Source organism: Macrobrachium nipponense, chromosome 30 (assembly GCF_015104395.2).
Source record: "Macrobrachium nipponense isolate FS-2020 chromosome 30, ASM1510439v2, whole genome shotgun sequence".
NCBI classification, from domain to species: Eukaryota; Metazoa; Arthropoda; class Malacostraca; order Decapoda; family Palaemonidae; genus Macrobrachium; species Macrobrachium nipponense.
In genome coordinates, this window is record NC_087218.1 from 43,741,719 (window position 1) to 43,757,106 (window position 15,388).

The 15,388-nt window shown below is 45.4% G+C and overlaps 1 protein-coding gene across 1 annotated transcript in view; it reads left to right on the top strand.

Annotated features, from left to right (window-relative positions):
• Positions 1-15,388, top strand: part of LOC135202478 (periodic tryptophan protein 1 homolog) — a 71,755-nt gene that overhangs the window by 20,448 nt on the left and 35,919 nt on the right. The window contains exons 4-6 of the mRNA XM_064231889.1: positions 1,893-2,137; positions 12,550-12,738; positions 13,235-13,357. Coding sequence (XP_064087959.1) covers positions 1,893-2,137; positions 12,550-12,738; positions 13,235-13,357 — 557 coding nt within the window. The remainder of the gene's footprint in view (positions 1-1,892; positions 2,138-12,549; positions 12,739-13,234; positions 13,358-15,388) is intronic.

Sequence of the window (15,388 nt, forward strand, 5' to 3'; positions counted from 1 at the left end):
TTTTGTGGTGTTCAGTGAGGAAACCTGATCTTCCTATGTCGAAAAACGCCACTGGCGTTCTTCATCAGGAATACCATTCAAGAAGCGCATAATAAGTGTAGTGACAGTGATTTAAAGCTTCTGAAAGTAAAAGCTCACGAGGTGAGAGCTATTGCTACTTCGGTAGCCTTTCACAAAAATATGGCTCTCAAAGATATTTTGAATGCCACATTTTGGAGAAGCAATTCGGTGTTCGCTTCACACTACCTGCGGGAGGTGAAAGTGACATACGAAAATTGCTTCGCCCTCGGACCATACATTGCTGCAGACACTGTTTTGGGGCAGGAGGTAACACTCATCCTATCCTTTAGGGATTAGGTTGTTTTTAATTTGTGTTTATGGTTGTGGGGTGACCGCCTGGGGCGGGTCTCCCTTCCATTAGCTTAGTTTAAGTGGGATACCTGTGGTAAACTAAGCCAGGTGGTGGTATTTTTGTCTCGTTGCCCTCATTAGTATGGTCCATGGTCTAGTCACGTCGTGGTCTCGCCCCTGTTGACAGATCATCTGGAGTGCACCAGCTTCATAGGTCTCTACCTTGCTGGCAACTCTAGTAGCACAAGCAGACTTACGTGGCAGTAATCACGAAGCCAGCTATGCTAACAGGTAAGGAATCAAGATATCAATTATCTGCACATATGTGTTTCCTAAATCCTCTATTCTGTCTCTCCCACCACCAAAGGTGGGATTCAGCTATATATATATCTGACAGGTAAGTTGCATGAACAAAATGATATTGTAATGATACAATTAAGTTTGTTCATACTTACCTGGCAGATATATATAATTAAGTACCCGCCCACCTCCCCTCAGGAGACAGTGGAAATAAAAATTATGAATAGAAAATGGGAATGATTCCTGATACCCGCCTCCCAGCGGCGGGAATGGGTACTAACCACCTGACTCCCACTACGTGTGTCGTAAGTTTTAAATTCTGTCGGTGTCGGAAATTATCAGCTATATATATATCTGCCAGGTAAGTATGAACAAACTTAATTGTATCATTACAATATCATCTTGTTAAGCAGGGTGCATAATTTGCCTAATGCTTTGTTGTTTATCGCACAAGATGCTCATTTAAAACTACAATAATAAATAAATTGCCATCATTGTGATTGTGATCATGTCTCTGTAAAAATGATGAGACAGGCAACCTAATTTTCTTGTTTTACTTTTCCCTATGCCCATGGTACTTGCCTCTTCACTTGCTCATCATAGTTTTATAGTTACTATTTAAAAAAGTACTGATTTGTAACCTTGTCAGAAAATGTATGTGTTTAGTATTTCTATCGCTTGATTTCTTTAAGAGCAAGAAAATGTTTGAAAATAAAACTAACTTAATTATATGACAGCCATTCTATATATTTTGATTATGTGATAACCAACCATATCTGTAGATCTCTAGTGCCACTAAATGATATTTTATTTTAGAGGGTATCTGTTTTTCTTTTTCATGTGGTATTTCTGTCCTGTGAAAGCTTACTTAGCTTGTTAATGGTACTACTTTGTGTATATAGTGAATAAATGAAAATATTAATGAACATTTTTTACCAAAAGTAACCTGTGTGTGAAATATTCCAAAATATATGTTAGAGCAAGGAACTACTGATCTATTTATATAAAATATGTCAGTTCACATGAGAAAAATATATTAGTATTCAGCATTTATTCTACAGTTTCACAAGACACCTCTATACCCAAGAATTGCTTCATATTATTAATGATATATATTGATGTAATATATATGACTGATTCCTTTCATAATAAATATTTTATGTGGAATGGAGGGTGAGAAAATTACTGGAATAGGGTACAGTATTATTGTTGTAATCAAGCCATATATGTATTTTGTATAGGGAACTGGAGGAGGTTGAAGCAGAGGGAGGAAGAGGAACAGAAGTTCCAGATGATGCTGCTATGGAAGTAGAAGAAGGTGCAGAGGATAAAATAAAAGAAGAAGAAGGTGTAGAGGATAAAATGGAGGGTGAAAATGCTGAGAGTGGGGCAAGTGAAGCCGAGCATGTCAGCAGGAAAAATGATGACACTGTTGATTTTGAAACTAAATATGTAATGAAAGATTATGATGATGAAGAGGATGATGGTACGTACATACTTGTAGTTACTTTAGGAATTCATTGCTTAAACTCTTTACAAATTGTTTCACAAGAACCTGAACCTTTGGCTTTTGTTTGAAACAAGTCTGGTCAAGTTAGTTGTTATGAAGACAACAATGGTAAAGTAAGTTATCGATACAACAACTTGTCTTTGGATAATAGTTTTTTCTAACTTTTTCTTGATAGGTAACTGCTTTCATTATATATGTATTGTACTTTCAGCCTCTATCCCATTAAGATTGTTGATGTTTCTTGGGTATTTTGGCAACATTTGAACATATCTGCACTATATTTAATAGACTTCTGTGAATTATTGATGTATTTAAAAAATCACTATCTGCACTATATTTAATTGACTTCTGTGAATTATTGATGAATTTAAAAAATCTCTATCAGAGTTCTTTTTTATCATTGTATATTATCTGTGTTTTACAGAAAAAATAAATGATTTACCACTGATTATTTGGATTATGTGCAGATTAGCAACTTAGAAATCTAGTCAGTCTTTGAGTGGTTGTATATATTGAAACTTCATTGTAGCTCAGATGATGACAAAAATATGGTGCTGTAACTTGATGTTTCATCAAGTTACAACACTGTAAGTTCTGTTGACAGTGCTAATGGCAAGAACAGACGACAAGTTAACAGAGGTTACAATGCTGTAACTTGATGCATCAGCAAGTTAAGGCGCCATTAGTGCCCGTTAAAGCGCTGATAACAGCGAAAAACCAACTTACGGCGCTAAATGGATCCCCCGCCATAAGTTTAAGACGTGCTGCAATAAGAAAACTGCATGCAATATTTGGTGCTGAAATATAATCTTAAATTTTCCAACACTTTTTGCTCATTTTTTCTACTGTGAATTGTGAGTTACATGTGTTATTGCTGTTTTGTAATGCTCAGTTACAGGTATTATTTACATTTATTATGGAAGCATACAGAAGACTTTAGGAAGTTTCATTAAATGTCATTTTAAGAACTCAGTGATAATGAACATATATAACCAAGCTATGGATATAACCAAGCTATGGTGTGTCTGAATATAATTAAAATTACCTTTTATTTAATTTCTGTATTAAGAAATGATGCCTTTTTTTCAATTCCCATATTGATACATATTAACTTTTCCAGAACTTTCATATTTTGCATTCTCCAAGTAGTATTTAATCCATTGGCTTTCAGGATCAAAGACACTTTATTTTGGTTTTCCCAATAGTGTCAGTTCACTGGTGAGCCCCAAACAGGGTTTGAAGCTTATTCTGTTGAGGTACCATGATATAACACTGCCCAGTTATGGAGGTCTTATGTTTCCCTTGTGGGAACAGCTTTCTTTACACAGATTATGGTTGCTGATACTCTCACATTTAAGAGACCCTATAATGCTAACTTTATATGCATTCTTCCTTTTTTATTTGTTGTAATTCAGCTACCAGTATCTCGTATTTGTTCCGATACGTAATACAAACCATCGGTCCTTTAACAATAGGAAGTAGCTAGCGGCAGCTGGAACGGTCGTAAGCTTCGAACAAGGGGAGAACGGTAGTTAACTGCTTGTCCGATCGTCGCGCGCCGCGCGACTGGGAGGTAAACAAATCACTTTTGCTTTCGGCCGTGTGTGGATAGGACGTGCTCGTCATCGCTCTGCCCGCTTTGTCGTTTGCTTTGAGTATCTGCCCTCTTTTCCCTAGTGTGATTGAGAGTAATTGTTGTAAGTACTTTGCATTTCTTTTGTTCATTAATGATGAGTGATCAAGAAATGGAGATTTCGCCGCGACCCCCCAGTCGCCCGTAGAGTGTCCCGTCCGGGTGGAGGGGCGTAGATGCGGCGGATTCAGGTCATTTGTGGATGTGGATCCACACGAAGTTTGTACTCGTTGTCGGGGGCGAGAGTGCTCCGCAACGAGCCATGTGTAACTTGTATGCATTGGTCCGAGGCGCAGTGGGTGCTGTACGAGGGCAGGAAGAGACTTAGGCCGCCCAAGAAGTCATCGGAAAGTCCAGTGACTCCTTTGGTAACGGACACTTCGTCCTCTTTCCTGCCCCCGGCCAGCCCCCACGTTTCGTGCCTTCCCCTGCGGGGGGGGGGTAGCGGAGTCCTTCTCCTCTCTCGATCCGTCGATGTGGAGGAGGGCGCCCGCTACACGGACGTCCAGTTGTACTCGGGGTCTTCCGTACGCTCTGGGGTTCTTCTCACCCCAAGCGTGAGGAAAACCCCTCTAACTAACCCGACTGTTGCTTCGCAGGTGTGCCATCAGCGAAGGACGACCTGGGACAGGTGTGGGAGTCGCTGGGACTGCAGGGAGTGCCTAGCATACAGGGGTTGATTCAGCGGTTGGCGGGGTCGGCAGTGGTCACTCATGGTACGGTAACCACTACTACCACTACATTAACTACACCAGCATATGAGATGCCACCGCACTTGGTGTATACACCACAAGTAATGTCGGTGACACCAACGGCTGCAATTCAAAAAACCGATTGCTGCCGTGACCAAAGAGGACGTGCCACCACCACCTGGGTTCTTTGTATTGCCGACCCCGACTCCGCTGCCCAAGAGTACCCCCCCCCGGACCTGCCGCCAGTGCCGAGGATGACGGTAGCTGCCGACAGGACGCCTGGCTCTCCCGTGGTACCTGCCGTGCCTGCCGTACCTGTTGCTGTCCCTGCTGCTCATTCCCTTTCAGATAATGTTCCTGCTGTTCCTGCTGTTCCCGGACCTGTTCCTGTTGTTCCTGCTGTTGGTGGTGCTGTCACAGTCTCAGGTCTTTCCGGACAGGTGCAGTCGGGCCCTGTTGCTTCGGCAACTGCCCCGGCTCCCTCCTGGATGGAAGACCTGACGTCTGTCCTGCGGAGCCTGGCGAAGAAGAAGAAGAAGAGGAAGAGGAAGAAGGTGTCGTCGTCGTCTTCTTCGTCGTCTGCTGCCTCTCCTTCCCCTTCGACTTCTAAGGCTAAACAGCCGAAGAAGAAGAAGGGTGCCTCCTCCCCCCCTAAGAAGACTCCTTCGGGATCTTCTAAGGGCCCGGCTCGCTCAGGCGAGTCGGGGAGCTCTTCTGCTGGTCCTCCTGTTCCTTCGGAATGGGACCCGTCTCTTCTTCTGCAAAGAAGAAGACGACGGGGACCAGAGGTGCACCAGCCTCGGCTGGTGCGTCCTCGCCTGGTGCTAGCGGTTCTGCCGCTAAACCAGGTTCCGTCTCGGCCGCTTCTCGTTCGCGAGAAGTACCGAGTGGACGCTCTTCCACGGGAGACCGTCCAGCCAAAGTTTTGACGTCCGAGCTCGCTCGCCGTCAAGACAGCGGCGCGGAGCAGAAGACTGGCGAGAGTCGTGCACACGACTCTCGCCAGGCCAGTGGACGCTCTCGCAGCGATCAACTGGCTGCTCGGGCTGACGTGACGGTCGCTGACCAGCCACGGGTTGAGGCGAGGAAGGAGTCCCCGCGGCCGCCGGTACCAGCGGCTCGACGCGCCGAGAGGACGCTGGCCGGTCTCGACGCGACAGAGAGCCTAGCAGGTCACCCGTCCGCCGCTCCCGATGGGACCGGGCGGAGACGGTGACCAGCGGCAGCTCGCCTGACGCTAGAGATCGGTCTCGACGTTCTCAGCCGAGCCTATCGCCCCAGGCGAGCGGCAAGGCTAGGCCTGCTGCTCGATCGCCACCGCGGGGGTTGACGATCAGCAGCAGCCCTCCACGCACGCTGGGTTCCTGCCAGCGAGCGAGGGGGCAGCGTCAGGTCTGCCTCTCCCATACCTTCAACCTCCATCGGGCTATACCGGGAGGAGCAGAGTAGGTACCGAGGAGTGATCACGAGAGGTGCGCCGCTCGTGACCCGGCTATGACGCCGTATGGCTCAGGCACGGTTTTAGGACCGACCAGAACATACGCGCAAGTAGTTGGAGGCGACCGTCAGGGGTCTGTCGCTGTTCCTCCTTCCGAAGGAGGAGTATCGCGGGACCTGCTCTTGCTGGAGAGACTGGACGGTCCTACTCCACAAGACGCAGTAACTCCCGAGATACAGAGGAACTTTGCAGAAGTCATTAAGCTGATTCGTCAGCATAATAACCTTGCGGAAGGATCGCCGCTACCACCGGCAGAGCCCACGTCCCGGCTCGAATCATTTTGGGGTCCCAAGAGGGAACCCAAAATGATGGTGGGGTTACCGCGATCAGAGCTTGCAGACTCAGTCCTGGATCAGGTGGAGAATCTCGTCTCCGGACGGGAGGACTCGCTAAAATCCGGACGGTCTTCTAAGCTGCTTCCTCCCCCTCTACAGCGGCAGAGGCGATTCTACGTGCCTTCGGAAGACCCGATACTGCCGAAAACAGGTTAACCCGGAGTTAGCGAGGCTGACTCCAGGTGTGTCCCTGCAGCAGCTCCTGTTCGGAGAACTATGGTTCTCGCAGCAGGATGGCACTTGCCCTGGAATCTACCGCTATGGCAGCGTTCCAGGCAGTTTCCTGGTTGGATTTGTGGTCCCTCACAATATCCAAAGTAGCGGCGGCTCCGGGAGTTCTGCTCTCGAAGACGACGCTTCTTTTAGGAGACTGTGCCAGTCTGGAGGAAGAGCGATCTCTTACCTCGCCATCAGACTGCTAACCTGTGGGCCAACTTGGTTCTTCGACGTAGGGACGCAGTCCTACCCGAGTGACCAAGGGGGCCGGGCGTGAGGCGGCACTCGGGCTTCGAAATGGACCCATTAGGAGTTCCCCAGCTCTCTTTCCGGAGAGATGGTGGACGCTGCGGTGGAAAGGCGGCGCACTGACGACAGTGACCGCTTAGTTCACCAGGCAGTCTCGAAGGTTACTGGGCAATAATCGAGTGACTGCGGCCCCAAACCAAAGAGCTTGGCTAGCGCTTACCACGGCGGCGAAGACGGTTGCACCGTCCAAGCCCCGTGTGAAGACTCCTGCTGTTTCAACTTCTGCTAAAGGAGGCCGTAACCAGCCCTCCTCCCAACCCTCCTTTCCCCGAGGAGGTGATGGGAAAGAAGTCGAAACGAGGAGGGAAACGCTAGGGACGGCGTTCCCCCTCACCTGCTGCCAGGAAGTGTGGGTGCCTGGCGAGCCATTGGGCGACTTGGCAGCGCTACGGCGCCGAGAACTGGATAGTAGACGTCCTTCGGGAGGGGTATCTACTACCCTTCGAGGTCGGCTCATCTCCAAACCGGTCCATCTACAGACCTATGTCCGAGGATCAGCAAAGGACAACGCTCTTCGACAGGAAATCAAGACCATGCTGGCGAAACGAGCTGTAGAAATCGTGGAGGACCAGTCACCAGGCTTTTACAGCCGCTCTTCCTAGTGGAGAAGGCATCGGGGGGCTGGCGTCCGGTGATAGACCTCTCTCCCCTGAAACCGCTTCGTTCGCACGACGCGGTTCACGATGGAGTCGCACGCTCGGTGCTCGACTCGATCAGGGGGAACGATTTCATGCTTTCAGTGGACTTGAAGGACGCGTATTTTCAAATACCCATCCATCAGTCCTCCAGAAAGTACCTCCGCTTCATCTTCGACGGGACGGTGTACCAATTCAGGGCACTTTGTTTCGGTCTCTCAACCGCCCCACAGGTGTTCACGCGAGTGTTCACTCTGGTGTCGGCTTGGGCCCATTCGCACGGGATACGTCTTCTGAGGTATCTCGACGATTGGCTAGTCCTGGCGAGCTCCCGCTCGCAGTTGCTACAGGACAGAGATCGACTCCTCAAGTTTTGTCGCGATCTGGGGATCGTGATAAACTACGAGAAGTCCGATCTCGAAACCCAAGCAGAAGATGAAGTACCTGGGTATGCTGATAGACACGGTAGCAGGGCAGGTCTTTCCCGCAGACTTGCGTATCAGCAAATTCAGGGAGGCAGTCCGGCCGGTTCCTGTCTCGGCAGGAACAGGCAGCACAGCAATGGCAAGTCGTGATTGGCCATCTGTCGTCACTCGAGAAGTTAGTCCCTCACGGGCGTCTTCACCTGCGGTCTCTCCAGTGGAGGCTAAGGGAGAGTTGGTCTCAGGCCAAGGATCCTCCTTACTTCCCGTGGCTATCACGGACAAGGTGAGGCAGGACCTAGCCTGGTGGCTCGACGACAAGAACCTCTTAAGAGGAGTGCCCCATACGCACTCCCCCCAGGAGATGCTTTCTGTTCTCAGACGCATCGACCGAGGGATGGGGCGCACACCTGGAGGAGTTGCTGACTGCAGGTGTGTGGGACCATCACGAAAAGCACCTTCACATCAATGTCCTGGAACTCAAGGCGGCGTTCAACGCTCTCCGAGAGTTTCAGGACCGCTTGGTGGGTACACTCAGTGGTGTTGATGTGCGACAACACCACAGTAGTGGGCATATGTCAACAAGCAGGGGGGGCTAGTGTCTCTTCCGCTCCATCAGTTGACGGTGCAGGTGCACGAGTGGGGCCACGGCTCACTCGATAGAGCTGTCAGCACGCTACATTCCAGGCAAGAGGAATGTAGTAGCGGACAAGCTCAGCCGTCGGGATCAGGTGATAGGGACCGAATGGTCTCTACACCCAAGATGTGGCGGAAAGGCTCTTCAACCTGTGGGGGCGACCGGTCGTAGACCTGTTCGCCACCCGGCACAACAGAAAACTTCAGGTTTTCTTTTCAGCCGTGCCGGACCATGGGCAGCTGCAGAGGACGCTCTCCAACACCCCTGGGACAACCTCTTCGCCTACGCCTTTCCTCCCTTCTGTCTGATTCGGAAAGTGATCAGTCGAGCGCTGGTCACTCCCAATCTCAGAATGATCCTGGTGGCTCCCAAACGGCCTCAAGCGTTTGGTATCCGGACCTGCTGCTCTTCTTGCGGACGCACTGAGAGAGCTACCAGTTGGCACAACCTTCTAGCCCAGCCACACGTAGAACGGTACCACCAAGCAGTCCAGTCCCTTCAACTTCACGGCTGGCTGTTATCCACCATCTCTTGCGAACGAGAGGCTTTTCTCGTAGCGCAGCAACAGAGATGCTGGACACGTCCGACAGTCCTCTGCAGCTGTGTACCAGGGGAAGTGGGCCGTCTTCTGTGGTTGGTGTCGTAGACAGGGTCTGTCTCCTCTCAGAGCCACTCTTCAGCAGGTAGCGGATTTCCTCGTGTTTCTTCGCCGAGAGAAGCTCCTCTCAGTACCCACAGTTAAAGGATATAGAGCCGCCCTGGCTCTCGTCCTAAAACTGAGGGGACTGGACATCTCGAATTCGTTCGAGATCTCCTTGCTAATGAGGAGCTTCGAAAGGTCTTGCCCACCCAGGGAACTCAGGCCCCCTGCGTGGGATGTGACTCTCGTCCTAGGAGTTTGACTCGAAGACCCTTCGAGCCACTCCGAGAGTCGTCAGACAGGGATCTGACCCTCAAGACCCTCTTCTTGCTGGCCCTGGCATCGGCGAAGAGAGTAGGGGAACTACATGGTCTTTCTTATGATGTTAAACACACCAGAGGCTGGGGATCCGTGACGCTCGATTTCGTCCCGAACTTCGTAGCCAAGACTCAGAATCCGTCGATCCCTGACGACAGGTTCGAGTCTTTCACGATCCCCTCCCTTCTGGACTTCACCGATAACGATGCGGATGAGATGCTGCTTTGTCCTGTGAGGGCGCTACGGCGCTATCTGAAGAGAACTCGACACCTCAGGCCTGAGTGTCGACGCCTCTTCGTTAGCACTGGGGTACCAAGAAAGAAGTTTCCAAGAACACGCTTTCTTTCTGCTGCGGTGAGGTGATCAGGAGAGCGTACGAGGCTGATGGTAGCGACGACATCCGTACGCTCGACCGAGAGCCCACGAAGTCAGAGGTATCGGACCTCCTTAGCGTTCCGTAAGAACTTCTCCGTGGCGCAGGTCCTGAAGGCAGGTGTCTGGGCCAACCAGGACCACCTTCACGTCCTTCTACCTTCGGGATATTGCCCACAAGTCCTTGGATACTTTTTCCTTGGGGACCTGTGGTGGCTGCTCAACACGTTGTGTAAGCTTACCCAGCACCCGAGCAGGCAGAACAGCATCGATTCCTGGTATGACTGGGAGAAGAAGGAAGTGCGAAATGAGAGAGTGACTGGCTTCTCTTCACCATCTTTCTCTACCTCTACCTGTGGCAGAGGGATACGGTCGTTACCACGCTGGAAGGGAGTCAGATGCAGGTAAGCTATTCAAACAGAGCTCCATCCTATCTCTTTAACTAGAGATAGGAGTGTATATACCACATCTCCAACAAGGGGGAGAAAGTGGATGCCTACATGAGACAAACCCCATTACTTTATATTGCTCATGTAAAGGAAAAAGTTCTTACAATGCTGGTACGAAGAGATACGCTTGCCTCTCTCTTAGTACTCGGCCCAGAGGTCTGACCATTGATCCTGCGGTTGCACACCCCGATCAACGGACAGAGGCTTGGATCCCTCCCTCGCTCTTACGACCAGGGAGGCATTCCAGGGATGGACGAACACCAGTCTGTTTCATCAAAGACTCAGATTCCTCCCACCAAGAAGTGAGTCTTCCTATTGTTAAAGGACCGATGGTTTGTATTACGTATATCGGAACCAATGACAATTTGTCGAAAATTGCATTTTTCCTAACTATACAAACCTGAGGTCCTTTACATATAGTCCCTCCTCATGCCACCCCTCACTCTGCGTATTTTGCATGGGCCAAAAGCAAAAGTGATTTGTTTTACCGCCGCGCGACGATCGGACAAGCAGTTACTCCGTTAACTACCGTTCTCCCCTTGTTCGAAGCTACGACCGTTCCAGCTGCCGCTAGCTACTTCCTATTGTTAAAAGGACCTCAGGTTTGTATAGTTAGGAAAAATGCAATTTTCGACAAATTGTCATTTTGGCTTCTGTTTCTTGGTATCTAGTAATTCTAGTTTATTTCATTTAAACCATGTACTTAAATTGTCTCTGCAGTGTTTTCCCCTTTTAACATAGGGGCATTTTATCTATTCTTGGAAGTTTTTTAGTATTTCCTATCACCATTATCATACTGTTTAAAGTAATGTAACATGGAAATGAGTCATATATCTAGCCTCTCTTAGAGCTTGCCCAAGGAATTATAGGATACACCAAAGGAAAATGAGTGGAACGTAATAGAAAAATGGCATTGTACCTGGATTCAAAAGACACTATAAGCGCATCATCGGTGTGGTTGGTATGGTATTAATGTCCCACCTCGGTGGTCGCGGGTTCAATTCTCAGCCATTCCATTGAGGAGTGAGAGATGTGTATTTCTGGTGATAGAAGTTCACTCTCGATGTGGTTCAGAAGTCACGTAAAGCCGTTGGTCCCATTGCTCAATAACCACAGGTTCCATGCAACGTAAAAGCACCATACAAACAAAACAAAAGACACTATAGGGAATTTTAGTAATGTTTCAAATATCACCATACAAGAGGCAACATAAGTTCTTAAATCCTCCCCCCCCCCCAACCTTTCCACACTCACTCACACACAGATTACCATGTTCGCCTTCTTTTGATATGCCCTACCTTCACTTTTAAGGAGGTGTTACCACAGATCTGCAGATTATCCTTGACATGAGAAACTGTAATTTGCTTCTACCACAAAACACATCCTTTTTATATCAGCTTAGTTCTCCTTGATTTCCAAATTATTTGATTCTTCAATATCTAATTTTCTGCATCTGACAATAACTGTCATTGAGATGCAGAATTTCTAGTTAGGTTTGACTGCAGCTTGCTAGATGTGTTTTAGATGCTTAGCATATTTCTGTTTTGATCAGGTCCTCTTGAGTCCTGTATGAAAGATATGTGTAAAGGTATGGAATTTTATTAATGTATCTAGGGAGGCTGTTGATGTTAGATTTATTGTCCCATTTTGTCAGTATTCAACCTATTATTTTGTTTACTGCTTATTTACACAAATCTTTTGTCTTGTCTCTCTCTGCCCTCTTGTTTAATTCTTAATTTGAATGTTGCTTTCAGTGGCTATGTAACTGTTTGTTAAGCACTCAGAAATCATATTATTTATGGCAGATTTTAGTTTCATGAAGACATTATATGGAAATTATTAACATGATTGGTAACCTACGGCTTCAGGAAATTTGCCATTATTTAAAGATGGAAATATGTAGCTTCAGTTATTTTTTTAATACTAGACAACCCATAGAAGTTTAGGAACATCTTAAAATTTCCAGAAATCATAGGTTGCCAATCATGTTCACAATTTCCATATATAATGTCTTCATGAAACTAACATCTCGCCTAAGTAATATGATTTACGAGTTCTTAACAAACAGTTACACAGCTACTGAAAGCAACATTCAAATTAAGAATTAACCAAAAGGGCAGAGAGAGGCAAGGCAGGAGATCTGTGTAAATCTTTTCACTCTATTGTAATCATTTCTGTCTTTTGTAATAAGTAAGGAAATACCTTCAGAGAGATCTTTTTTATATCCTACAGATAATGTAAACAAATTACTTCAGCTTGGGAAGATGGCTATACATGCAAGCAGTGATGATGATCCTTACATTTCTGTTAAAGATAAGGATGATGTTGACAGTGAGGATGAGAACCATGAAATTTTACCTACAGACAACCTTATTGCTGTTGGTCATGTTGAAGGCGATGCTGCAATTTTGGAGGTTTATGGTAAAGATGCTTACTGTTTCTAACTTTAACAGAAAAAGAATGGTGACAAAATTATGGCCTTCGAGGAGAAGATAGTAAAATAGGAACACTTAAAAGGGAAGTAAAATTGCTTTAGATATATTTAGTAATGCCAATGACAACATTTTTCACAAAAATGAGATGTTTTATAGTATGCTTAAGGAATGACCAAGGCCTTTAATAGAGAAATAATGAATCAATGATTGTGATTTATCAGGAATTGTACATAAGATTTATTGTATTTTATATTAATTTCATGCTTGAAATATTTTTTATTACTTTGGTTCTTGAAATATTGTTATTGGTTCTTGAAGTATTTATATATATATAATTTCCTTTTATATACTGTCTTTTGAATCTAACTTTTTTAATTGCTACCTGATTAGTAGTGTACATATTTGTTAACTTTTCTTTCTTAAATATTCAAAATGTTGTTTGATGTGCCATGTATATTAATAATCCAATTTTTTTTTGACAGTTTACAATGCAGAAAATTCAGATCAAGGATGCCTATATGTTCACCATGACATACTACTTCCTGCAGTTCCACTTTGTATGGAATGGTTGAATTATGACCCTGGGGATGAACAATTGAAACCAGGTAGGTACTGTACAGTGTTGTAACTTTGTGTGTGTGATTGCATCAAATAATCACGGTCTTACACATTGGTTGGAATGTGTAACCATTTGCATATTCAGCAAGATTTGTTAATTATGTTAGCCTTTACTAATTATGTTATGCTTAGTGGTGAGATAATCCCCTTTAGGATGTGTAGCCATTGTCTACCGTAAAGTGCATGAAACTTTGGTGTTAACCAACAGGCACTCTTCACCTGCTCTTTTTCTATTGTTCATGTTATATAATTAGCTATCTTAGTTTAACCAGACCACTGAGCTGATTAACAGCTCTCCTAGAGCTGGCCCGAAGGATTAGATATTTTTACGTGGCTAGGAACCAATTGGTTACCTAGCAACGGGACCTACAGCTTACTGTCAGATCCGAACCACATTATACCAAGAAATGAATTTCTAATCACCAGAAGCAAATTCTTTTGATTCCATGTTGGCAGAGCAGGGAATCGAACTGGGGGGATCGGTAGGCGAGCACGCAAACCATTCGTCCAAAAGGAACTGTGTATAATTAGTTATAGACCTCTACTTTTCACCTATATTTGTGTTGTGCCAAGTTTCTCCTGTGGTCTCCTTGTTATTTAGATAAGTTCTTGCCTCATGTATGATATCAATTTGATGGTTTCTTTTACATTATCATACCATAAACTTACCATCTTTACTTACACAGATGTCTGAGGCTGACATTTTCTTAGCTCTCGGGTTACTGTACTCAATTATATATTGTGTCATTTAAAATGCAAGTTACTTGTTTTTCTGCTGCTTTACTTAGTACAATATTTAATTTCAAGCTAACCTAGCACTTTGTTAATAAAACATAGTCATTAGTGTGAAAATTGATATGTGGTTTGAAAAAGTTTTGTTGTCTGATTTTGTTGTTTGATTAAAGCAGAACAAGGGCTCTGACTGTACTTAGTATAGCCCTCTTCAGTTTTGCGATAGTAGAAAGGAAAAAATATTGTTTAACTGAATCAAGGAACAGGCAATCATTGGAATGGTTCTGCATGGGGTGAAATGTAAGGAACAGTGCCAATACTCCACTTTGTGTCATGAACATCTTTAACAATAATAGATGACAGTTGTTTTTTTTTAGAAATTAGGCTGTATTGCAAGCCTCTTACTGCTCATGCAGACTACATTAATCAAATAATGCTTGTGGTTTTGGAGGGTTCCAAGTCTTGAAGAATGTGTCTGTAAGGGAAATTCATTTGATTTTCTATAGTTTAATATCTTGGTTGATTTTATGGCATTACCAATGAGATCACTATCATTTAATTGATAAATTTACAGAAATTATAGAAGGTTAGGTAATAAATTTCATGATTGTTTGAGATGAGTTTAGCTCTTGTTTCTCCTATAATTCACAGAAACGCTGTACTCTGAAAAAAGAAGAAATTTTGTTCCATTTCCTGATTACCTTGCAATTCCTAGAAATGGCAGCTGTTCTAGTGCTTCTTTCCAACAGGCACTAATAGTTCCCCATGATCAATTATGTACAAGTGTATTCCTTATTCAAGTGTGAACCTGCATTAAACCTCTTTTGGTGGCTACAAGATTGACATATCTCTTTCAAGGGATCTCTTTTGCCCCAAGACTGAGTATTCGCCAGAGTATCTTCCATGGGTTGAGATGATTATATTTATGTGACCAACAAGCAAATCTTTCACATTACCTCTGTCAGAACTTTAATTAAAACATTTGTTTTGATAGATTTTTAGGGCTAGGTTAGGGATAATGCCAGCGTCTTTATGATGAACTGTGCAGCAACAGTGGGTTCCTTCCAAGAGTTATTTGTTGTGGCGTAGTCTTGCGATGTTGCAAAAACTGGTGTCATTAAAATTTAGAGACCTTCCACCTTCAGGTTTGAATAGTATTCAGTTTGCTTTCAGTTGAAATCCATTTTTCTGACAGTCTGCCAAAGTTGCTCTCCACATTATTAACCCCTCAACTTTCAAGGTCATGGAGTATAGTACACTTTTTGTAGTTCTTGTTGTAGGAGGTG